Consider the following 24822-nt stretch of genomic DNA (forward strand, 5'->3'; position numbering starts at 1 on the left):
GAATGAAACTTTTTTAGCAAGTGATAAACCATCTTTGAAGTGATAAATACGATACCAAATCTATGTATTGTTCATTCTTGAAAAAGCACAAATTCAAACTTCCGGTTTCACTTTGATTGAAAACGCCGGGCACTAGGCACATTTTGCACCAATAAATACAAGATCACACACAACTAAAAGGAATATATCAACCTCATATAACAATAAGGTGACATAACTATTGCCTGATTTAAATTGTTACACAGTCCTTTGTCACCGAAGAACCCTTTTGCTTTCGCTTCTCTGGAGAGAAATCAGTTTGGTGAATTTTGATTTGGTCGACGATTCTCAACTCACAATCACTACTATCACAGTCACAATTCCCATTCAGAATAAATTTAACTTCATCAGAATGACTTGATTTTGATCATTATAGTATAGTATAGGTCAAAAGTCAATAATACAGTCCAACCTGTGGAAGACGAAATCGAATGGGCACGGGGAAAATATTCCGTTATAGTAGACAAGATTTCCGTCTACTTACACTAACACTAACACTAACACACTAACACTAACACAGTTATGATTATGTTGAAGTTGAAGGATCTTGAACTTGAATATCTTGGTCTTAAACTTAAAGCTAAGGCCCATCCTTTTCATGTCCCATGGGGGAAAAGAAAATAACTATATCAATCATGTAGACAAACTTTGATGATCCTAGCTAACCTTTCATGCCTACTTTGATAAAAGTTTCAAACTCAAAATATCTTAATTTGACCCAGTCAGGGGGATGGGACTTGAACAAACATAAAATTTGATACCTGGTTTGTTTCCCTACAACTTACGGTTCGAGAGTTTAAAATTTTTTTTTTGTCAATTTTACAGAGAGAATCTGTGATCTCACTGCTGCCTCAAAACTAACATCTCGTGGCGATCGGGAAATTTTGAGTTTTGCAGTCAACATTCAACATGGCCCACTTATTGTTTTCATTTATTTTGTTTCAATTAAAAAATAAATGGCAAGTGTTAGGTATCATTTTAAAGGTCAGAAAATAAGCTATACTTTCATATAAATCTTTTTCATATATGGAAAATATGGAAAAAATTAAGGATAAATGAAAATGGAAAAAAATATGAGGTTTTTGTCCTAAAAAGTGGGGTTGATGGCGGGTAAAATAAAATAATGAGCTAGTGCATCAATTTTGATTAAATTTGACAGAGCTATTCTTCAATTAATTAATTGTCTATCGATTTATGAAGTATAATTAAAATGTATCCATAATTTTAAAAGTTCTTATAATTCAAAAATTGATAATTTTATTTCATTAGGTTTCTGAGAAACACAATCAGGAATTAAGAAATTAGTCACATAGGTTCAGAAATAACGCCATGTGACCAAAACAGTAAAGGGCCAAAAAACGAGTTTCACCTTACAGTGAGCCTATCGGCAGCCACTGGACTGGAGTTCTCAAAGTGCCTATATAAGTCTATGTCTATAGCTATACGATACGACGGTCACTCATAACTAAGCCCTGCCCAATGACATAAATATAAAAATGTCCGGCAATCACCATATTATTTCAAACTTTTGTTATCATGATTTCTTGAGATTTTTGACCCAAGAATTTCGTTTCGTCCCTTCCTCCTGACCTTGAAAAATGTCCTATTCTATACTGCACTTGTGTCAAAGGGATTGCATTTCTCAAGATACATCCCTTAAGATATGCCAAAATTATAAATTATTGGCCTCTTTCTGACACCAGTCCTATAAATTGGGTCACAGCGACCCACGAATGTCTATTAGGCCCATTGTTGATGTTTACCTTGAAAGCATTTACTCAATCGCTTTGAGGTTTTGACGATACTTGCTTTAGAAATATGCTTATTAAGTTTTAACAACCCCCCCCCCCCCCCCCCCCCGCCCCCCTTGTGCTGTGGTTGTGTTCAGAAATTAATGGGGAGAATGGTTTTTTTTTGTTTATTTTATTCAACTTGATTTTTGGAAACTTTTCATTGCTGTTAGTGTATATTTATGTTGATATCACCCAATTCTTATTCAGGCACTTCAACACCTTTCAACATGAGTGGGGAGTCGGAAGGTTTTGGTGACCTGATGCAACAGGCTGAGCAGCTCACAGCCGACATGGACACAGGCTTGGATCTTCCAAATGTGGAAAGGAATCTACAACAAATTCTTGAGGCTGGTCAGCGTTTGCTTACTCGAACGACACATGCTGGTGGGGATAATGTGGATGTTAAAGCGTAAGTTCTGCTTGGTGTTTCCTTTATCTTGTATACTGCATATATATCTACTGTCTTCCAAAACATTGTTGCGTTATCCTTAATTCTAAGTTGGACTATTAGTATTATTTGATTCTGCCATGGGTCTTTTACTAGAATGGACACATTACAGATCATAGATGTTTCTTTCCATGACAGATAATATATAATAAATAGTATATTTGTTCCCTTTTTTTAGATCACCTATCTATGTATACTATACTATATTGGTAATTTATTGTTACTGTCTAATTTTTGGATCCAATGCCTGTGTTTGAGTAGGGCTTTTGAAAGCTTTCAGAATTAATGTACAAATAAATTGCTCTTTAGATCTTTGTCTGTATTAGCGAAACTTAATTTTACTTGGGTGCAGATAAACCCTAGATTTTTAATATTTTATGGTGGCAAAAAGTTATACTCAGTGTATGCATTATTTACTTTCATATCTTAATTGATTAATTTATTTTTTATTTACAATTGGTTAAATTGATGTGATGTCAACATTCTAAATTGTCGGCAATCCTTGGTTAGGAGATTTTTGTGAGTTTTGGTTAATATGAAATGTCTATATATTTATAGCACCAAATCATCCTGGTGGAAAACAAAAAAAAATCAAACAAGAAAATATCTCCTCTGTGAAGTTCAAGTCTTTGATAACAAACATTCTAGTTCAAGGTTGCTTTTTTTTTTTTTTCTTTTTTTTTTCTTTTTTTTTTTTTTTTGTGGGGGGGGGGGGGGGGGGGGTTGTTTTGTTTTCTGGCTGGTTGTTATCTGTTAAAAAAAAAATTTTTTTTAATGAATCATGAGCTATTTTGGTCATCGTTTGTTTTTTAAATGTCCTCCTCAGTTCCATTTTGCTTGGTGGCAAAGGCTATGTGATTCCAAATATCTCAGAACGTCTTGAAGGGCTTAGAACAGCCACAACCTTTGAACCTTTAGAACCAGTGGGGGATACGGACATTGAGGTAATTTGATGTCAAATCTCATTCATTATTTGATTTATGATCAGTTGTTTGTGGTAGAAATTATTTGAGATTATCTGGTTGGTATCTGGCTTTAACAATGCAGATCTGCTCCAAGTGTGAAAATAAATAAAAATTTAAAATCATTCAAAAACACTGAGCCCGGTCTTGTATCATTTGTATCAATAAGATTTGAATGCATAAATTCTACTGTGGTCAAATCAACCACCTTTTGGTTGTTTTTTCCACGTTGGATTACTGTAAACATGCACTTTTTTTTTTTAAACCTAACATGGACAGTTTCATTTCCTCAGTCAACATAAAGACAATAATTAATATTAAGCGGTAATATGATTTCTGAAAATGTAACCGTTGAGTTAAAAACAGCAGGTTTTTTTGGGGTGTGGTAGATATAACTTAAAATCCACATCACATGGTTGTCACAACTCTCTTAAGCACAGTGGCCAAGTTGGAGTTTGAGGAAGGTTGATAATGTGAGAACAGAAGACGGTCTCATTGTAAATAGTATAACAATATTTGACTAAACCAGTGTCCTTTAATTTTTTTTTTTTTTTTCTTTATTCTGTTTTTAGTTTTTTGTTGTTTGTTTGTTTTTTGTTTTCTAACAAGCCTCCCCATAATGTTTTTGTTTTTCTTGTACTGACAGGGCTTTCTTCGAAATGAGAGGGAAAATGCATTGTTGGCCACTATTGAACTCACAAGGAAGAACGTAAGATTTTACACATCACCTCTGGCACATCTGTGCTGTTGCTTTGCATGTCTTTTAACCAGTTGTTGATTCATTTCTCTTTCATTTCTCACTGTGAAATGTTTAAGGCTGTTGTTAAAACTATTATGATATAATGATACTATTGAGATTTCAAATTGAAAGTTAACTTCAAAACTAAGTTTCAATATTGAATAATAATTTTTTTTTTTTTGACTGTATGTTAGTTGCAGTCAGAGTGACTATTGGCTGAAAGGGAAAGAAGAGGGAATCGAGGTAGAAATATAATAACTTCTTGCACTCCCTTCTCTAAATATAAACATTATTTCTTGTTCAATGTAGTGTAAATGTTGTTGCTCGAAGCTCGAAGAAATAAATAATAACGTGAAGTTGAATGTAAGCTTCAATTTAATTACAAAAACAGATCAAATGAATGTTTCGGGTTTCCCCTTTATCAACAAAACAGGATGATTGAAACACCACAGGTGAATGAGATGATGTGGTAGTGGTGTAGCTACGCCACTACCACATTATCCCATTCACCTGTGGTGTTTCAATCATCCTGTTTTGTTGATAAAGGGGAAACCCGAAACATTCATTTGACCTGTTTTTGTAATTAAATTGAAGCTTACATTCAACTTCACGTTATTATTTATTCCTTGTTCAATGCATTGCCAGACATTTGAGGAGGTTGAAAGCAGGCAGTGGGACTGTATGGAGAATGAGTTTGAACGAGAGAAGCAGAAGATTTTGACATCTCTCTTGGGTGCAGCCAGAGACACCGTGAAATTCCAGCAGGATCCTGGGGTAAGTTGGAATTTTATGTCATACTTATTTTATTTAAATCAGTAGGCAAATCATTAACTTGTGTGTCTGTGTGTGTGAGTCTGTGAGTTATTTTGTTACTATCATATTTAAGTTTTGTTTAGTTTTTATTATATTTTGAATTACTTTTTGCCTTTTCTTTATCTTTTTCTTTTTCTTTTGTGTTTATGTGTGTGTCGATTTTTGATGATGGAGAGCTATACAGAGGTTCATCTTGTTACAAAATGAAGCGTTGTTGAGCTATGTAAGTAACTGGACAGTGATCACAATAATCTGATCCTGGTGTTGCCTTTTGATAGCAGTGTGTACGTATTTACAGATATAGACTGTGGGAAATGAGAAGTCCTGGTGTACACCAGCTTTTCCTTTGAAATAAATTTGTAGTTCAAACCTAACCATCTGCATGCCTCGTCCTATGTGATAAAACATAGTTCTCTTTAATCATTGAGGGATTTTTAAAAAATGTAAAATGCTTAGAGAATAGGGTTTGCCGTGGATAAGCGCTATGTAAATGCAATTTTTCATACATATTTGTTTCCCTCTCCATACTGCCTATTTTGATTATTTTATTTTTTTTTCCCTGAAAAGTCATTCCCATCCAATACAAAAATAGCTTTTGTTTTTTTGCTCAATTGTAAAAGACATAAGTATGTTTCATATATCAGGATATATTAAAAAAGGTAACCTCAAAAACCCAGCGTAGAGTTATACCAGCAGTCATAACAAAACTTATTTCCATTTCTTTAATGAATGATATAAGTCTGAATAAAAAAGAGATCTGGTTCTATTGTAATAACTTAAATGATTGTATCTATAGTTGATAAGGTTAGGGTTTATCTGAATAAAAAAGAGATCTGTTTCTATTGTAATAACTTAAATGATTGTATCTATAGTTGATAAGGTTAGGGTTTATCTGAATAAAAAAGAGATCTGGTTCTATTGTAATAACTTAAATGATTGTATCTATAGTTGATAAGGTTAGGGTTTATCTGAATAAAAAAGAGATCTGGTTCTATTGTAATAACTTAAATGATTGTATCTATAGTTGATAAGGTTAGGGTTTATCTGAATAAAAAAGAGATCTGGTTCTATTGTACTAACTTAAATGATTGTATCTATAGTCAATAAGGTTAGGGTTTAATGACTCCCACAGCAAACCTGCCTATTAATACGAAAAATTCATAAAATTACCAAATTTTAGCCCCAGTTTCAGAACTTTATGAGTATCTCTAAGTCATTAAGACTTATTGAAAATGAAAGTTGATCCGGACTACATAACTGTAAAGGATTTTGAAGTGTTTTTTTTTATTTTTTTATTTTTAAAATTTACTATAGCGACTACAATTTTAACTGTTAAAAACAAGGTTGCCAATTTTCCATATATTTACGAAATTTTTTTATAAACCTTCAGTATATTTACCAATCACCTACTGGAGTTCAGTACTCTGTGTTAGGGGCTGGTCAATGTGTTTGTGTAAAAATTCAGTAATTTTTTGCCTCCTGAATAGGGACTTGAAGTCTCTGTTCCAGTCGGTCGATCCGCTTACAATTTTAAAGTATCTGCAGGAATGTGAACTCCTGCAGAAATTGTAAATAAATATTTTTAAAACAACAAACATGTAACTATTATGATTTTATAAAGATTTTATTGCAACAGTACACGTTTTGAGCAGTATGGCCCCTCAAGGCCGATAAAAATTGATAAAAAGGCAGAAATGGGCGCTTAAATGACCTAAATAGTGTCGAAATCGCCGTTAAACACCTAAAAACAAACATAAAAACATGAATTGGAAACACTGTAAAAATTATGAATTTTTAACATTTCAAGTAGGCATGTCTTCCATATAGCCATAACTAGGTATCCCAATCCAGTCCATTTCTGTGTAACGGGCCTGAAAATCTCTAATTTTCAACCAATTTCACTTGAAGCCATTTATATTTCTATTTAAGTTACAGGGATTAAAATTATATCACTGAAAAGTTTATTTATTCTCCTTCTAAAACATGTCAGATTTGATGATTTTTCTCACAAAAATAGTTTATTAGACCCTTGTAAAGGGCATGACATAATGCGTTTTTTTTATCGCGGCGAATAACCGAAATTTTATGGGTAACCTTTTATTAACCGTCAACGCTCCCAGTACATTTATTGGATCTTGTAACAAATAACATTATTAGAAAGGTAATTATGGCATAACCTCTGTATTTTTTATTGATTTGTTCCAGATGATGATAGCGGATTCCACCATATCACAGGGAAGAAGCTCTTTGGACCACATTGAAATGGCTTATGCCAGACAGGTTGGTTTGAATCAATGAATCTCATTACTTGAGAAATTTTTTAAGGTATACTTCCCAAATGGTATAGATTTTTCTTTTTTAAGTACATGTTCTCACCATACTCAGGTGTAAAATGAGTACCTGGTGGATAGAAGCATTGTCTCAGTGGGGAAGAAAAAAAAGAAGATTGTGCTCGCTCCGTACAGTGTTGTTGCTGGCTTAAAACCCTTGTAAAGCTGTTTGAGCACAATTAGTGGATTTTGTAATTAAGCTTCTTTTGAATTTTTGTTTTTTAATATTTCTGCCTCTTAAAGTATTGTTACTATTTTGTTCTTGTTTTAATTTGTTTTGTTTTTTTTCTCTTTTTTTTTTTTTAATTTTTGTTTCGGAGGGCGGGGGGTTGTTTTGTTTTTTAAAAATGAATAAAGGTGAAATGTCCGTGTTCTTTTCAGGTTTTTGTTTACAATGAGAGTGTGATAGAGAACGGTATTTTGCCAAGCCTTGTGGACATGTTTCTGGAAGTTGCCAACAAAATCAACGATGCTGTAAGTAATCAAGATTCACTCGCACTCATCAAGTGGTATTTTCTCTCATGTTTCTATGGAATCCAAAAGATAGCTTGAGATTGTTAACTCGTTTTCTATTAGGATCTGACTTCGGACCTTTTGAAAGTCACCTACTCAAGGAGGGGGGGGGGGGGGGGCTCTGTTTTGTTGTTTTTTTTAAATTTGAAATATGAAACTATTAGTTTTTAAAAGGCAACAGTTAGGTGGAAGCTAGATTGAATATTTACCTTTTTTTTTTTTTTTTTTTGTGGCTGTGTGGTCTAGTAGTATGACACTCACTTTTGAATCAGAAGGTCCTGGGTTCGAGTCCCACTCTGAGCAGTGTAAAATTGAGTCCTTGGAAAGGGCTTTTTACTCACATTCTCTTACTGTACTCTGGTGTAAAATGAGTACCTGGTCGTAAACAGAATTGTCTCTGTCTGAAAATAATTGTAATATTGTCTAACAGGTACCATGTCTCGTCCTACATGTTCATTGTTGCTGTTGGCCAGGGATCCCTTGTAAAGCGTTTAGAGCACGTTTAGTGGCTATTGTGCTGTAGTTTTTTAAAAATAACTTTGTTGCTGTTTTTGTTTTGGGTGGGGAGGGTATGTTTCTCATTTCAAAGTCTAGGAATTTAGTTTTAAAGACAGAAAGAAATATATATATATGGGGAAAACAATTGTTTCTCTGCATTAATTTATACTGTCTGATTTACGGAGACAAATGCCACATGTACAAATAAATACATATGGTCTATATAAATATTTAAAAGAATTTTAAAACCTGTTTTTTTTAAATGTCATGTATCTCAGTTCTTTCGAATTTTTCTATTAATCATTTTGCACAATATAATTGTCCGGAAGGTAAAGTTGGACAAATATATTATTATTTTTATTATTATTATTATTATTATTATTATTATTATTATTATTATTATTATTATTATTATTATTATTATTATTATTTATTATTATTATTATTATTATTATTATTATTATTGTTGTTGTTGTTGTTGTTGTTGTTATTATTGTTGTTATTGTTATAGTGCCATTATGATAATCTTTATTATTATTATTATTATTGTTGTTATTGTTATAGTGCCATTATAATAATCTTTATTATTATTATTATTATTATTATTATTATTATTATTATTATTATTATTATCCCTGTTGTTTCCACCAGAGAGTGGTTGATTTGTGGCGAATGGTTCGTTGTATGATGGAGATTCCACTGGGACACATGTATGGCAGTCAGCCGTCTGCCGTACGCAAAGACAGACTCATCCAGAACCACTTTGTGTCTAAAGCCAGACAGTACCTGGAGCAAAAGTGAGAATTTTTGTTTTGAATTTTTGACTTACTTATTACTCCGGATCCTTGTCGGGTTATAGGGGGTCCCGATAGATCAGTTGGTAGAGCATTCGCTTCGCACGCAAAGGGAGCAAGATCGATCCCGGGTGCAGTCGGAGATTTTTTCTGGCCCCCCATGTGCACCCAGTAGTGATTTGGTCATTGCGATAGACTAGTGTGCTCTCCAAAGGGTAGCAAGCAATTGGTATTGCCGAATGGCTCTGAAGGATGGTGGCTCCTCTATGAGGATGTGTCCTATCCAGTGCTATTTCTTCTTTGACAGATCTTCTCTTCCTGGGTGGGGATCCTGACCTCCCATAGTGGGCAGGGAGGTACATGTTGTGTCTTCTATCCCCCCATACCCGTTTTCCAATTGTTTCCTGTCATTGTCTTGGAATGAGATTACTTAGTTTTGTCCTGATCCTTACCGGAGTTCCTTAGCTGGGAGGGAAACAGTCGAATGTATGTTATAGTTTTGGGAGATGATATTTTTTTTCTTGTAAATCATCTCTCTCTCTCTTATGCATTGTATTATGTTTAGTTTACATATTATATTATATGATTGGTAAACATTTGAGTGTATTCCTCAAGTTGGGACCTGTGCTTGTGTCTGGATGAGACTTTTAGGTGATCTCAAACTAAGTACTTTGATAGTGTGCTCTTGGAATCTACATCTGTTCCCTATTTGAACCATTTCCCCTTTGTCTTGCCTTTTCTTGGGTGATTTAATTGTAATTCTAGAACTTTCTACTATCTCATTTTCTTCCTTTTTACTGGTGCTGATATGACCTTAATGTGTTGCCAGCGCCGTAAAACCCTTAAAAACAAAACAAACGATTTTCTCTTGTTTAACTTCGATTGGCTTGCCTCCTCAATTCTCTGTTAGAGATTATATCTTCTATTATTTTTTTTATTCAAACAGATTTGATCATTATGTAAGACTCTACCCAAAGGTCATTTTAGTAACCTCTGATCCAAAAAAATAGAAATGAATTATTCAATTATTATGATAAGCTATGAAATTACTTACTTTTCATCAAATTTTCTGGGTTGAATAAGGAAAATTAATGTTAAAAATGACAAGTTGATACTCTCTGTCTACAGTTGTTGCTGCTTTGCTTTGCGGGTGGTTGGATGGGAGCATCACCCTTGAATCATATACCTATGATGTTCGCATGGGTGTACGATCCGATAGTGATGTCGTTTCTTCTTCTCTTTACTAGCCTATCCTGCTTCTTTGGTTTGTGATTGTATTCTTGACAGGGGATATTTTTTTTCCTGTAAATCTTCTGCCTGTTTGTTCTTGGTTATTTATAATTTAGCTTATGATATCTTTAGGTTATGATTTTGATTTACATTTGTACTATTTTTGTTAGATTGCTTTTTTTTTTGTTTCAGCGGTCTCTCATATAACCTCAATTGTGTTGGAAGAGACCTAAAGCAACAAACAAACAAACAAAAAAATTGTTGCTGCTTTTTAAAAATTTCTGGTGGAAGATGCTCAAGTTTTTTAATCGTACAATATTTTTTACTACTCAACTCAAATAAATTGATGAAAATTAAGTCCTAGCATATTTTTTTTCAAAATAACAATGCTTTCTTGTTTTAAAAGATTATTAGATTTTTTTTTTTTTTTTTTTTATTTATTTGTTTGCTTTTGTTTTTTTGTGTGTTTTAAAAAAAATATCATTAGATACCTTTGACAAATCAAATAAAGGTTATAGATCATGGTTGAATTTGAATAAGTATTAAAAGAATGTGTTTTGGTGACACATAATAAACTGCATTTATGCACATCTTACTTTAGAAAGGATTAAACCACCTGTTTAAAAATTTATTTATTTATTTATTTATTTATTTATTTATTTATTTATTTGTTATTATCATTTTAAAAAATTTTTTTCATTTTGCAGCTATGTAACTTTCATGGAGTCGGTGGTGTCGACAAATCTCAGACAGGCCATGCTGGGAGGAGTGCCAGGGACCTACAATCTCGTTCTGAGTTATCTCAATGTGAGGCCTCTCTTGTCAGCCAGGGGGACAGAGGTAGGTAGTATTGCCGTACAGCTCACAATTTCCTGCTCTTTAACTCTCTCGAGTTCACCTTCATTGAAAATCAAACAAATTTGTTCGATTTTTCCATGCATATGAATTTGAGAGGGCTCATATTTTTTCAGACCCACCAACTCATGTGATTTTATCAGGAAATTGCCGATATTTATTTTGTTTGCACTTCTGAATTTTCTAACGTTCAACTATGACCCCGAATTGTTGATATTTAACTAGATATTTCAGAAAAATGATCATCAACTCCATAACCACAATCATCAACATTATCATCGTCCTCTTTATCACTTTTTAAAATTTCTATCCCAGATTTGCCCAATAATTTCCTTGAATTTAGTTTTTTAAAAGTTGGCGACTTATATCCTTTTCGATAATAAGTAGTCAGATCAGTCAGAATTTGGTCATAGAAATTATGCTGTAATTCAGTAATATATTATTTGCATCAAATTTTATAAAACAGGCCTCGAAGTGGGCCGGGAAAACCGGGAAAAGCCGGGAACTTTATTTTGAAATTTCCCGACCGGGAAAAGCCGGAAAATCGGTGAAAATTGTCTGGGCCGGGAAAAAGCCGTGAGAAAAATTTAGGTGAACAACAACCCAACATGTATTCTTCCGCGTAATCATTACCCAACCTGCGAACGATCGGCTTAGAGCATGGCAGCAGCCTCTTATGGTTTCCTCACACTACTAGGCCCTATGTTATGACGATCGACCCAATCAGCAAAGTCCGGTCCGCATTCGTAGAGTACACAGACTATTACCATGTTTCCTGTGCATGACGTAATTATAGTGGTTTAGAGTCATCGCTGAAACACTGGAAGACGGCAATGGGATAGTTGCGTCAGTTGTTGAATAAATTATCCAGGCACGGTTGATAAGTAAAAAAACCAAATTATGTTGTAGTTACATTTGAAAGAAACAAAGGATATCACTGATCTCGTCTCATTGAGATATAAAGAATGATATAAAAATCAAGAAAATCGGCCGATAAATAAAAAAATCGAAAATAAACAAAAGCAATTTTTAAAATCGAATTTATTCGTAAAACAGTTGATTTTCAACCGGTTTTTATGACACAACGACCAAGGTACTTCTTTTTTCAAGCCGATTTCAACAATGTGACTTTCAAATTCCTCAGAATTATATTTTTTACTTTTAGATTTTAGCTTTTAGGCCTAATCAAAAAGGTGTTATATTCCATGCCACTTGCACAACAATAGCGTAATACATCGACGGCGAGAAGCGTCTTTGTTTCGACCAGCCGGTTCGGTTAGATAGCCTGTGATTGGTCGAAGACTTAAAGACGCTTGATTCACTCAGTCGACTCATCATTGTCGACAAGACAAGAGTGCTAGAAACACACATCCCTCCCCTCATCTTAGTAGTGTGTGTGTGTGAGCGTGTGTGTTTTTTTTTTTTTTTTTGTGTTTTTGACTTGGTCATGAATGCGATTGTTAGCTAAGCTAAGAAAGACGGTCGACGTCCTTGGGCTACTTTAATTAATTTTCGTGACTTGTTATTCAATTATTTGGAGATGGCAGATTAAGGTCGTTTACTCATTGTAATTTGTACTAAGTTTGTTTTGTCTGTCTCTAGATTAACTAGCTTTATTTCATTCATGTGCAATTCAATAAGTAGGCCACAAGTCTTTGGACGCTACTTTCTCTCTCATAGTAATATTCAAATGTCTTTTTCTCTCTATTGATTTCTCTTCTCGTTGTCTCTTTTCTCCCCATTTCTCTCTCTCTCTCTCTCTCTCTCTCTCTCTCTCTCTCTCTCTCTCTCTCTCTCTCTCTCTCTCTCTCTCTCTCTCTCTCTCTCTCTCTCTCTCTCTCTCTATCTGTCTCTCTCTTTTTTTTAATATTTTTTTTGCATGTTGTAGGAGGCCTAGACTTTACAGGAATACGTCCAAGTATTAATAGCCAGAGTCAATATATTTCTTTCTCTCAGTCTCAGCCACTCTCTTTTTCACTCACATCTTCTCTCTCTCTCTCTCTCTCTCTCTCTCTCTCTCTCTCTCTCTCTCTCTCTCTCTCTTCTCTCTCTCTCTCTCTTTTTTTTTTTTTTTTTTTCCCCGCGGATGGTGTAGGCTTAGATACTGGATGGCTTGTTATAGTAATATGTACTACGAGTCAATAATTTCCCCCTCTTTTCTGATTCTCTCTCTCTCTCTCTCTCTCTCTCTCTATATATATATATATATATATATATATATATATATATATATATATATATATATATATATATATATATATATATATATATATATATATATATATATATATATATATATATATATATATATATATAGGTAGTGGTAACTGATCTAGAATTGATGAATATGCTTGAAAATTACTACCTTAAAATTTTCCCTAGAGCCTGGAAAAAACCAGGAAAAAACCGGGAAAAAGCAGGGAAAAATATTTTCCTGAATCACTTCTAGGCCTGATAAAATATCTTTAGCTCTTTGTAAAGTTGGCTGCTCTCTGATAAACCCATATCCCCCCCCCCCCCCCCCCCCCCCAATTAAAAAAAAAAGAGCAGCTGAACTTAGGATTGATCCATGCCATTTTGTGTGCGATGCAGATGCTCTACCAACTGAGATAATACGACTCCATTGGAAATTGAGAATATTAAAACATAAATATAACCCTCTCCACTGACACACAATAATTTTTTTTTTTTTTTGTCAGTCTCTAGCTGCTAAAACTCTTTCCCCTTTTAATGACATATGTTTTTAGTTGTTGTTGTTTTGTTTTTTTTCAATTTTAATTCAGGATGGAGAGCTGGACAGACAACCGGTGTGGGCATTGTTGTATTATTGTCTCCGATGTGGAGACTTGAAGGCAGCTAAACATGTCATGGACAGAGCTGGGTAAGGAATTTTAACCCCCCCCCCCCCCCCCCTCAGAAAACAAGCCTGAATTTCTATATTGTGCAATCTCCACTCATTAGGCTTTAAGTTTTTATAAGAGGTCCAAAGCCAATAGCATTACTATGTTAAGGATGAGTCATGCTTCAATAGGATTCAATAGTCGTAACGTCACTTCCTTCCTAATGACGCATGGTAACTTAGTAACTGGCTCTAAACTATCGGAACAATGGCGGACGCCCGTATGAATATTTCTGCGGCGAGCATAAAGGGTATCCAGAGGAGAAAAAAAACACATACACATTTGATCATGTTTTGACTTTTACACATTCTGATCACAAGGCATATGAAAAGTTCCAGCCAGCATGAAAAATCAAAAGGAATGATTTTCTTTGTTTAGAACCAAGATGGCCACCATTGCCGGGAGGCGTGACATCAGACTATTGAATCGTATTAAGGTGCTTTTAAAACTCAAAAAATCAGTTGACCTCGGCTAGGGATCAGACCTCAGACCTTCTGATTCCGGTCAGATTTTTTGGGATGGTTTTTTTTTCTTGTATTTTTCTTTCTTGCTTTGTCTGGCACCTTTCATACACACTTGTTCAGATCTATGTCCAAATAAGCACATTGGTGGATTGCTTGTTGAGTCCTCCATTCCCTGTTTGAACCAATCCCCTTCATCTTCCTTTATATTTGGTGCTTTTCGCTTCAGATCTAAAAATCTTTCTTTTATCATCTTCCAGCCTTTTTACTGGCGCTGGAAATGACCAAATGGTGTTGCAAGCGTCGTAAAAACACTTAAAACAAACAGTCATTTTACTTCTGAGTACAGTGGGACAATGGAAGTAAAGAGCCTTTTCTTAGGACTCAACTTTGCACCTTGAGGAACTAGAACCAGTGACTTTCAGGTCAAAGGTCAAGTGTCCAACAACATAAAGAAAAAAAAATTGATGACCCTTTGTGCCTGAGAAGATTGACATGTTATTTTATTTAAATTCATACCGCTTTCCTCAAAGTGCTTTTATTATGTGACCTCAACATAATGAGTTTTTTTGGGTTTTTTTTTTTTATTATTGTGGCTTCTTCTCTGTAGAAATCAGCTTGGAGATTTCTCTGTGTTTTTCACCGAGTTCATGAATTCATCGGATCACAGACTGAGTCCTGGCAATGACACTAAAATCAAACTCCAGTACAGAAGAACTGTGAAGAATTGCTCAGATCCATACAAAAAGTAAGGTTGAAATTGATATTTATGTAGTAGAATAATCAACCAAATTTTATTGAATATTTTGATTGTTAGAAAAAGTCAATACTGCGTTTTGTTAGGGTTTTCGGGGTTTGTTTTTTTTACTCTAAGACCATATTTAATGTTTTCTGAAATGGTTACTTTGTCTCATCTAAAATAACATTTAATTTTCTACTCAATCAGGATGTGCTAGAATGTTTTCAACTGTGAATTTTCGAAGTTTCATGTAGGTAGGGAAAGAGTGAGATAAAAAAATAGAAAGTCAAGATTTAACACGTTTTTTTGAATAAAATTAGAAGAAAATTTCCCTAGAGGCTTGCGATTTAAGTTATAAAACGTTTATTTGTACAGATTTCATAGGGAACAATTAGCGTAATTAGCATATTACTTTTCATCAAATTTATAGCTTCAGGAAAGGCATGTTGCATCCTTCCTTCATAGATGCCCTGTCATAATTTCAGAGTTGTGATTGTCACCTCTTTCCCGTGACCTTTTATTCCTTAAAAAAAAAAAAGATAATAATAATTATCCCTCTCACATGTCATTCATTGATTTCAGGGTGGTCTACTGTGTGGTGGGCCAGTGTGAGTGGGATGACGAGGACCACAAGGAAGTTCTGGATAAGGTTGACGACTACCTGTGGATGAGACTCTACAACGTTACAGATTACAGCACGACGACAGATCCTGGTGGTCAGGACGCGTCTCCAACATCTTTGGTGTATTTGCAGAAGAAACTCTATGACGACTATGGTAAGTCTGACACATGGGTGCAAAAGTGCCGGCTACTGCCGATTGGATTATCGAAAAAAACGTCGCCGGCTTTTTGCGATTTGGATTTGATTGATTTTTAAAATTTTTTTTGGATTTTTGGATTTTTTTTTTTTTTGTGCAACTTGTGACAAGAAACTTAACAAATTACTGCATTACAACCTTTGGATTAAACATACAACAAGTGTGGACTACTATTATGAAGACTAGATGCTGAGAACAAATCTTGAGAACAAGACTTCAAATGACGAGGTAAGTCCGTGAATCTTGCAGGCTTTTTCAGATTATATGTCTGGTCATAAGTAGACTTGCAGGCTTTTTGAGGTCCATTGCACCCATGGTCTGACATGACAGCCTGTTAAAATTTTCAAATCAAGTTTTTGTAGTTGAGGCCATTGGGTTGTTGCGCTTCGGTCCAATGTCATGTCAAACTATTTTATTTTATAAAATCGCCTTACAAATCCATGTTTTATTGTTAGTTTTTTAAGTAAAAAAAAAATTGTTTTCAAAATGAGCTTTCATATAGCGCAATATCCACTAAACGTGCTCAAAGCGCTTTACAAGGCGTGTCTGGTCAACTACAAAATTTAACATTTAGAACGGGGCATGATGCCTGTTTAGCGATATTACAATTTTTTGGGGGGACAGAGACAACGCTGTTAACGGCCAGGTACTCATATTACACCTGACTACGGTGAGAGAAAGTGAGTAAAGAGCTTTCTCCATGGACTCAACTATGCACTTTGTGAGGCTCGAATCTAGGACCTTCCAATCCGAAAGTGAGTGTCATACCACAAGACCACATATTTCATTGACCTTATACTCTCCATACAATTTAGATCAATATTCTATTAAAATTTCTTAATGCCTCTGGTGATCACATGACTGCACCAATGACTAAATGTTACGGTGCATGAGAAAATCAGTCGCTTGGTGAAGAGATTCGAGCTGAGATATTGCCTATTTTAGTTCGAAGGTCAATTTTTATCAAAAATGAGTTCTTGTCATAAATGGTTAAATCAATCAATTTTATACATATTCGTGAAATATTTAAAGTTTAATTTCACTTCTAAATATTTTATTTTAATTATTTTTTACAGCTAGTCTAGTTGAAAAAGTAGAAATTGAGAAAAGTCGCTCGATATCTTTCCCATTTTTAGATCTCGCGGATGGATATTAGTTTTCTAAGAAAACATGGCATGAATGACTTATGAGACGTGGAATAAATGATTTGGTTGGAATAAATTGATCATTATGCTTTAATTTGACACTGGAAGGAATTAGGCATATGGTCCTGTCAATTCTATATTTTACGTATACAACATAAAATACACATACATTTCCTCTGACAGAGGTGAATATGCTTGATTAAAGCTATCTCAACTTTGAGGGCATTTTTCAAAATAAGGTTTCCAGACCCTGACCCATACATCTGACCATAACTTCATGAAAAATCACCTGATTTACTTCAAATAAAGATTAAAATGCTCAGGGGAGTATATGCTTTCAGAAAATGCAAAAAAATGCAAATCCAAAATTTTCAACCAAGCGACTGATTTTCTCATGCACTGACACATATTAGTAGCTACAGGCACACTTACTTTCAACCTCATCTTTACACAACATCTACTGTGTCGGTCCACATGTCTACACACTTTCTGCATTGAACTGGTTGTCATAGTTTATTTATATTTGTGTCAGTGCATGACATAATCAGTCAGAAGGGAAAATGTTTGGATTTGCATTTTTTTAATATGCTCACCAGAGCATTTTAATATTTATTTGATGTAAATCGGGTGATTTTTCATGAAGTTATGGTCAGATGTATGTGGAAGGTATCCAGCAACTTTTTTTCAAATTTCATACTTTTTCAACTTGACTAGCTGTAAAAATATTTAGAAGTGAAATTAAGTTTAAGGTTTGATATTTTCTGAAGATGTACAAAAAGGGTTGATTTAATAACTTATGACAAGAACTCATTTTTGATTAATAATGACCTTCTAACTAAACTTGGCAATATCTTAGTTCAAACCTTTTCACCATCCGACTGTTTATGTCATTCACTGTAACTTTTAGCTATTCATTTCTACAGGTGAATCCCACTTCAACGGATACCAGCAGCCATTTTTGTACTTCCAAGTCCTTTTTCTGACTGGCCAGTTTGAGGCAGCCATCGAGTTCCTGTCCCGCATTGAACGGCTCCGGTACCACGCCATTCATGTGGCACTGGTATTGTACGAGATGAAGATGTTGATTGTTTCATCTAATTGCCAAGCTCCTCTATGTGAGTCATCATTACAATTACATTGGTGGCAATCACCGTGCTATTAGAACACAAAGAAGTTTTAGACCTCCTGAGTGATAAGAATTTAACTTTATTTCTGTTTTTGCAACCTTAAATTGACAGTAATAGTTACATGCTTTCCACTAGATGTAACAGACCCAGCTACCCACTTACTTTGATGCTGAGTTGGCAGAGAGGTTAGAAAAAAATAGCAACTTTACCCAGGTCCAAAACTGGTCTTTTTGTTTATGAACAGAAACCTCTTCCAACTGACTTATCTCTGTGTTTTCGTTATTAAGAAGCTACCACTGATGTGAGTAATGAATCAAATAGTTAGAAATCAATTAGTAGGTCTTATCTTGTAGAAAAATCTTGGAAAGTTTTTTCTACAAGAGAAGTCCTTTACCAATTGTCTCTGTCGTCTATCTGGAATTTAGTATTGTATTTATGTCTTTATTGTTTTTTGTTGTTAGCTGAAGAAGGGTTTTGAGCCTGAAACATTCCGTGTTTGGTATTTTGTTGTTTTTTTAAGCTGTTATATTCATTCTTGTCTCTTACTTTGTAAATGTCAAATAGCTTTGAAAAGGCATTAAACTCAAACTATTAAAAAATGTTCTAACCCGTTTAAAAATTTTGTCATTTTGTCTAAATCTGTAGTGAGCTGTGACCAGCCTGATGTGACGGGTGTGAAAAAATTGAACATCGCACGTCTGGTCATGATGTACACACGCAAGTTTGAAGCCACGGATCCCAGAGAGGCTTTACAGTATTTCTTCTTCCTCAGGTAAAATCCATCACATAGAACTTTTTACTATCCAATTTTCTTCCTTTTTACTGGCACTGATATGCCCTTAATGTGTTGCAAGTGCCTTAAAACCCTTAAAAACAAAAAACAAAACATCACATTCCATGGACTATTTTTTTTTAAATTTAAAAATTGAGCTTTTATATAGAGCAATATCCACTAAACATGCTCAAAGTGCTTTTCAACGGGTCCCTGACCAACAGCAACATGTAACATGTAGAAAGAGACATGACGCCTGTTAGGCAATATAACAATATTTTTTTTTCCGAAAAAGACATTGCTGTTATGGCCAGGTACTCATGTTACACCTGAGTATGGTGAGATAATGTGAGTAAAGAGCCTTTTCCAAGGACTCATATATTATGCGCCAAGCGAGGCTCGAACCTAGGACCTTCCAATCCGAAAGCGAGTGTCATACCACTAGATCACATAGCTTCATTCTATCATATTGGTTACAAAAACCAGACCTGCCAACTTTAAAATTTAAAAATTCGTTATTTTTAGGATATAAAAATTGTAGCCACCATATTAATTTTAAAAATCAACAATTTACTCTCACAAAGATTGAACAACTCTTCCTAAATCTATAAAAAATGATATAGTCTGGAATCAACTTTCATTTTCAATAAGTTTTAATGACTTAGAGATGCTCATGATGTTCTGAAATTGGAGCCAAAATTTCGTAATTCTATGAATTTTTTAAAATGTTAGGCAGTTCTGTAAAAACCCTCCAGTGGTCGTCGATGAATCTTGTCAGATTGAAGGCTTGGTGATGTTTTGATTATTAATCCTGGTTGAAGGCTTGGTGATGTTTTGATTATTAATCTGTGAAGTTCTGTGATGTTGATTATTAATCCTGGTTGAAGGCTGTGATGTTTTGATATAATCTGGTTGAAGGTTTGGTGATGTTTTGATTATTAATCCTGGTTGAAGGCTTGGTGATGTTTTGATTATTAATCCTGGTTGAAGGCTTGGTGATGTTTTGATTATTAATCCTGGTTGAAGGCTTGGTGATGTTTTGATTATTAATCCTGGTTGAAGGCTTGGTGATGTTTTGATTATTAATCCTGATTTCATGGGTTTCATCAACACATTGTTGCTTCTATTTGTGACCAATGTTTTCATTGTTTTGTTGGTTTTTTTGTTGGCTTAAGAAGAGTTTTGAGCCAGAAACGCTCGTGTTTGGTATTTTATTATTATTTTTTTTTTTTTGTTTAAGAATCATACATATCTGATTTCCGTTAATGTCTGTTGAGTTTGTAGTCCAATTTTTAAATGAAATTTTTATTGTTTAAAACAGAAACATCGCCACACCCAGTGGAGAGAACCAGTTTATGTCCTGTGTCAGTGAATTGGTCCTAGAAACAAAAGAGGTGAGACTTAATTCAGATGTATATTGTTTACGTGTGAGAGAAAGAAAAAAGAAAAAATAAGAAAAACAGTATATATATTATGTATTCAGTATTTCTGCCAGTAATGCCATTAGATCAATCTGAGAATGCACAATGTTAATAATGTAAATGTTGCTGCTCGAAGCTCAAAGAAAAAATAACAATGTGAAATTGAATTTAAGCTTCAATTTAATATACGAAAACAGATAAAATGGACATTTCGAGTTTCCCCTTTATCAACAAAACCGGATGAATGAAACACTACAGACAAATGAGATAATGTGGTAATGGTGTTGTTAAGATAAATAAAAAACAACATTGATGGGCAGGAATTTCCATAAAGGTTCTGAAGGTTTTTTTTTTTTTTTTTTTTTTTTTTTTTTTTTGTTGTCCAATTTTATTGTATGGCTTTATTTGTGATTCATTAAAAGCAGAAACTAAAATTATGGAGGAGATTTGAGGCAGGCATCGGGTCCTAAATACATCACACGTGTCATCTCTTCTTTCACTTGTTTTTCTGTTCCAGTTTGACATGTTGTTAGGAAGGCTGGAAGGGGACGGATCCCGAAAGGTAGGAATCTTTAAGCATTTCCATAAAATCTCTTCTCTTTATCCAGTTAACTACTGCATATTGTTTTTAAATTTGGCCAGAAAATTTGACTTTCAGTAAAATTGATGGATTTGAATTACTCTCATCCTGGAAAGAAAAAAAAAAAAACCACTTTCAAAGGTTTATTTTATTTTGTTTGTTTGTTTTTTTTGTGGGGGCGATGGGGATCCCGATAGCTCAGTTGGTAGAGTACTCGCTTCACAATCAAAGCGACGAGATCGATCCCGGGTGCAGTCGAGATTTTTTTCTGACACCCCCCCCCCCCCCCCCCCCCCCCCCCCCCCCCACTGTCGACCCAGCAGTGAATGGGTAGCTGGGTCTGTTAGATCTGGTGGAAAGTACTTTGTGATAGACTAGCGTCCTCTCCAAAGGGTAGCAAGCAATTGCTATTGTTTGTTTCACACTATAGAAACCGGGATAAACTACTCTGGCTCCATGGGCAGATTGGCTCTGAAGGACTACATTTTCTTTTTGCTTTGTTTTGTTACGGGTTTTTTTGTAATATTTAAATTTTATGATTAGTATGGAAATAAACACAAATAATTAAATCCTGTTTTTTGGTTTTTTTTTGTATAATTGTATGACAGCCTGGTGCCATCGACCGCTTCAAACAAGACACCATCAAGATTGTGGAGATGGTCGCGGGAGACACGGAAGCCAAAGGCTTGTTCGAAGATGCTGTCAAGTTATATGACCTGGCTAAGGTAGGTTACGGGGATGGTGGTAAATTTATGGAACCTTTTTTGTCTGAGACTCAAGCCACTTTTACCTTCTTCTTCTTCTTCTTCTTCTTCTTCTTCTTCTTCTTCTTCTTCTTCTTCTTCTTCTTCTTCTTCTTCTTCTTCTTCTTCTTCTTCTACTTTTTCTTTTTTTTCATCTTCTTCTTTTTCTTCATCTTCTTCTTTTTCTTCATCTTCATCTTCTTCTTCTTCTTCTTCTTCTTCTTCTTCTTCTTCTTCTTCTTCTTCTTCTTCTTCTTCTTCTTCTTCTTCTTCTTCTTCTTCTTCTTCTTCTTTTTCTTCTTCTTCTTCTTCCAAGAAGAAGACCACTGAAAGTCCTTCTTCTCAAGACAGAAATCTTATTTGAATTGATGAAACAAAGACCCCACACACACTTGTAAAGGAAAGGACAAGGGAGAGTCAAAAGAGATGTTTTTGTTTGTTCATTTTCATTTTTTTTTTCTCGAAAATGATGTGGCATCCATGACTTTACAGTAACTCATACCATCTACTATGTACAGTACGGACCGGTCTACTACTACGAAAAATTCGTAAAAATACGAATGTTTGACTTCAATAGTAGAAGAAAATAGACATTTTTGATTCAATACAATGTGTGAAAAAGAAAACTTTGGTGCCACAAAGCGTCTATTCATGGTTTTGAAGGCAGATTTAATGATATTGCTAAGGGTAAAATATTAATTTGTAAAGTTAATCATAGTGACTTCTATTCCTTCCCTGTGAAAACTACAAATTTTTCAACATTTCAAGCAGGCTGGTCTTTATACATGACCAGGAATTACTCATTTTTTTGTCTAACTTCACTCTTGACCCCCTGAAAGATTTGCCTATATTATGCAATTTTATTTTTAATTTTATTTTTTTCCAATCTCTAGAATCATGAGAAGGCTCTGGGGTTGATGAACAAACTGCTGAGTCAAGTCGTGTCCACTCCCCCCTCCCCTCAGTCTACACGGGACAGAATTGTGACCCTCTCACTAGGAATGGCTGACAGGTAAGTCTATAATTTTAACTCTGTCACTCCAAAAAAAAAACTATAGACTCTCTGAAACTCAGGAGGATACGCGTATTGAAGGATATAGAGATAACAAATTCGATAAAAAAATTTCTTGAATCAACAGTAAAAATTAATTAATGAAATCTTGTAATGTAAAGTCTGGAGTGACGAGCACAAGCGTTGACATTTTCCTAGTTTTAATTGCCATGGAAAAATTGTGAACAGAGAGGCTTGAAGATTTACAGACTTGCCAAGTAAACTTTTTTTTTTTTTTAAAGTCCAATTTGGCCATATTTGGATTCAAACTAACATTTAAACATATATGTGTATATAAAAAAATATAAATTGTCACTTTTTTATTTTATATTAGCTCTAACCATCATTATCGAGCATTTTCGTACCTACGAGTACCCACCAACACTCATATATATATATATATATATATATATATATATATATATATATATATATATATATATATATATATATATATATATATATATATATATATATATTACTCAAAAATGGATTTGTGACAATTCGAGCCTCTCAACAACTGTTCTAAAGCATTTTAAAGAGATAATTTATGAAAGTCAGGGTTCATATCATGTCCTTAGGAACAGTACCATTTTTTTTTTTTTTCATTAAAACTCGAATTTTTTTTTTTTACACATAATATTTTTTTTAGGGATGCCCAATGCCAGAGGGTGGGGTGCTTTTTCTGGGGGTTTTTTTTTCACACTTTAGCAGCTTTTCCTGTCTCTATGAAGAAGGTCACTAAAGGTCTTTCCTCTCAAGACAGAAATAAATATTGGAATTGATACAACAAAGGCCCCATACACTTGCAAAGGAAAGGAAAAGGGTGGGTTAAGAGGGATGTTTTTGTTTACAATTATAAGGATTGTTTTAGGTAAGATTTGATGTTTCAACTTATTTTTTCTGTTTTTGGCATCCCTGTTTTTTAATAGTTGTCTTTGTCTGGTTTGTAGTTGATACCGTGTACTGTTTATGTCTTGTGATCCTTTTCAGATATTACACACTTGGCCACGAGGCTTCGCAAATGACGACCAAAACGTTTTTCCTCCTGTTGGATTTAGTCACATTCTTTGACCTTTGTCATTCTGGGTCGGCATCAAAAGCCTTAGAGGTGAGTGGTCATAGGAAGTCGTCTAACAGTGTCAAAATGTGCAAAGAAGAAAAAAGAAAAAGTAGAGCTTTTACATAGCGCAATATCCACTGTGTGGTGTCCGGGGTCCCTCAACTGAGAGGGTCAAGAATAGCCCAACGCCAAGCCAGCGTGTCGTAAAAGGCGACTAATGGTGTGTGATTTCCCCATCTTTGAGTCACCTGGTCCTCCAGGTTGGGGGTTGGCAAAGGGTTAACACCCCTTTCCGTTAAACTCAAACCGTTACAGAAACGCAGACAGACAAACCAAATCCTTTTTTTAGCTTGGGCGACCAAAGAGTTTCTGGAATGACAGAATTTAAAGAAGCTGATATACAGAGAAGTAGTAAGACCTGGAATGAGATAAAAAAGTTAGCTCAGGACAGAGAAGGATGGAAACTGTTTGTCTGTGGCCTATACCCTGACCCAGGGTGAAAAAGGCAATGGTGATGATGATGATTATCCACTGAACATGCTCAGAGCGCTTTACAAAAGATCTCTAGCCAATAGCAACAGTTAACAGATCAGGTGATCCTTTTCCAAGGACTCAACAATGTGCTGCTCAGAGTGGGTCTCAAAGATTGGATCTTCCAATCCAAAGGCAATATTCATACCTTTAGTCCACAGACATAGTCACAGACCCTAGAGATGCTAAATTTACCAGTAATGCCTTAATGACATAGTCACAGAACCTAGAGCTGCTAAATTTACCAGTAATGCCTTAATGACATTTTCTTTATCTTTGCCTGTGGCACGTCTGTTACTGATAATTTAAAAAAAAAAGATTAGAACAGCTTTTTCTGATTCACAAGTTGACCCTTTTTTATAAATGTTCCTGGCTCTTAACTCACTCAATCCTAGAGATTTTTGCTACTTTTCAAAATTGGAAAAAATATTTTTAAAATAAGCATGTACATAGATAG

The 24822-nt window shown here is 34.6% G+C and overlaps 1 protein-coding gene across 1 annotated transcript in view; it reads left to right on the forward strand.

The window, feature by feature from the left end:
- The first annotated feature begins 103 nt into the window (after window positions 1–103).
- LOC144976579 (nuclear pore complex protein Nup93-like) overlaps window positions 104–24822 on the forward strand; it is a 31120-nt gene continuing 6401 nt past the window's right edge. The window contains exons 1-19 of the mRNA XM_078920874.1: window positions 104–208; window positions 2040–2241; window positions 3107–3224; window positions 3889–3951; window positions 4627–4755; window positions 7000–7074; window positions 7506–7598; window positions 8787–8932; window positions 10867–10999; window positions 13798–13895; window positions 14986–15123; window positions 15697–15890; window positions 18001–18192; window positions 18850–18976; window positions 20298–20370; window positions 20915–20959; window positions 21586–21702; window positions 22614–22732; window positions 23765–23882. Coding sequence (XP_078777000.1) covers window positions 2060–2241; window positions 3107–3224; window positions 3889–3951; window positions 4627–4755; window positions 7000–7074; window positions 7506–7598; window positions 8787–8932; window positions 10867–10999; window positions 13798–13895; window positions 14986–15123; window positions 15697–15890; window positions 18001–18192; window positions 18850–18976; window positions 20298–20370; window positions 20915–20959; window positions 21586–21702; window positions 22614–22732; window positions 23765–23882 — 2160 coding nt within the window. The 5' untranslated portion in view covers window positions 104–208; window positions 2040–2059. The remainder of the gene's footprint in view (window positions 209–2039; window positions 2242–3106; window positions 3225–3888; window positions 3952–4626; window positions 4756–6999; window positions 7075–7505; window positions 7599–8786; window positions 8933–10866; window positions 11000–13797; window positions 13896–14985; window positions 15124–15696; window positions 15891–18000; window positions 18193–18849; window positions 18977–20297; window positions 20371–20914; window positions 20960–21585; window positions 21703–22613; window positions 22733–23764; window positions 23883–24822) is intronic.

The sequence above is a fragment of the Berghia stephanieae genome, chromosome 7 (genome assembly GCF_034508935.2).
Source record: "Berghia stephanieae isolate SIO BIC M18660-M18661 chromosome 7, UCSD_Bste_1.3, whole genome shotgun sequence".
NCBI classification, from domain to species: domain Eukaryota; kingdom Metazoa; phylum Mollusca; class Gastropoda; order Nudibranchia; family Aeolidiidae; genus Berghia; species Berghia stephanieae.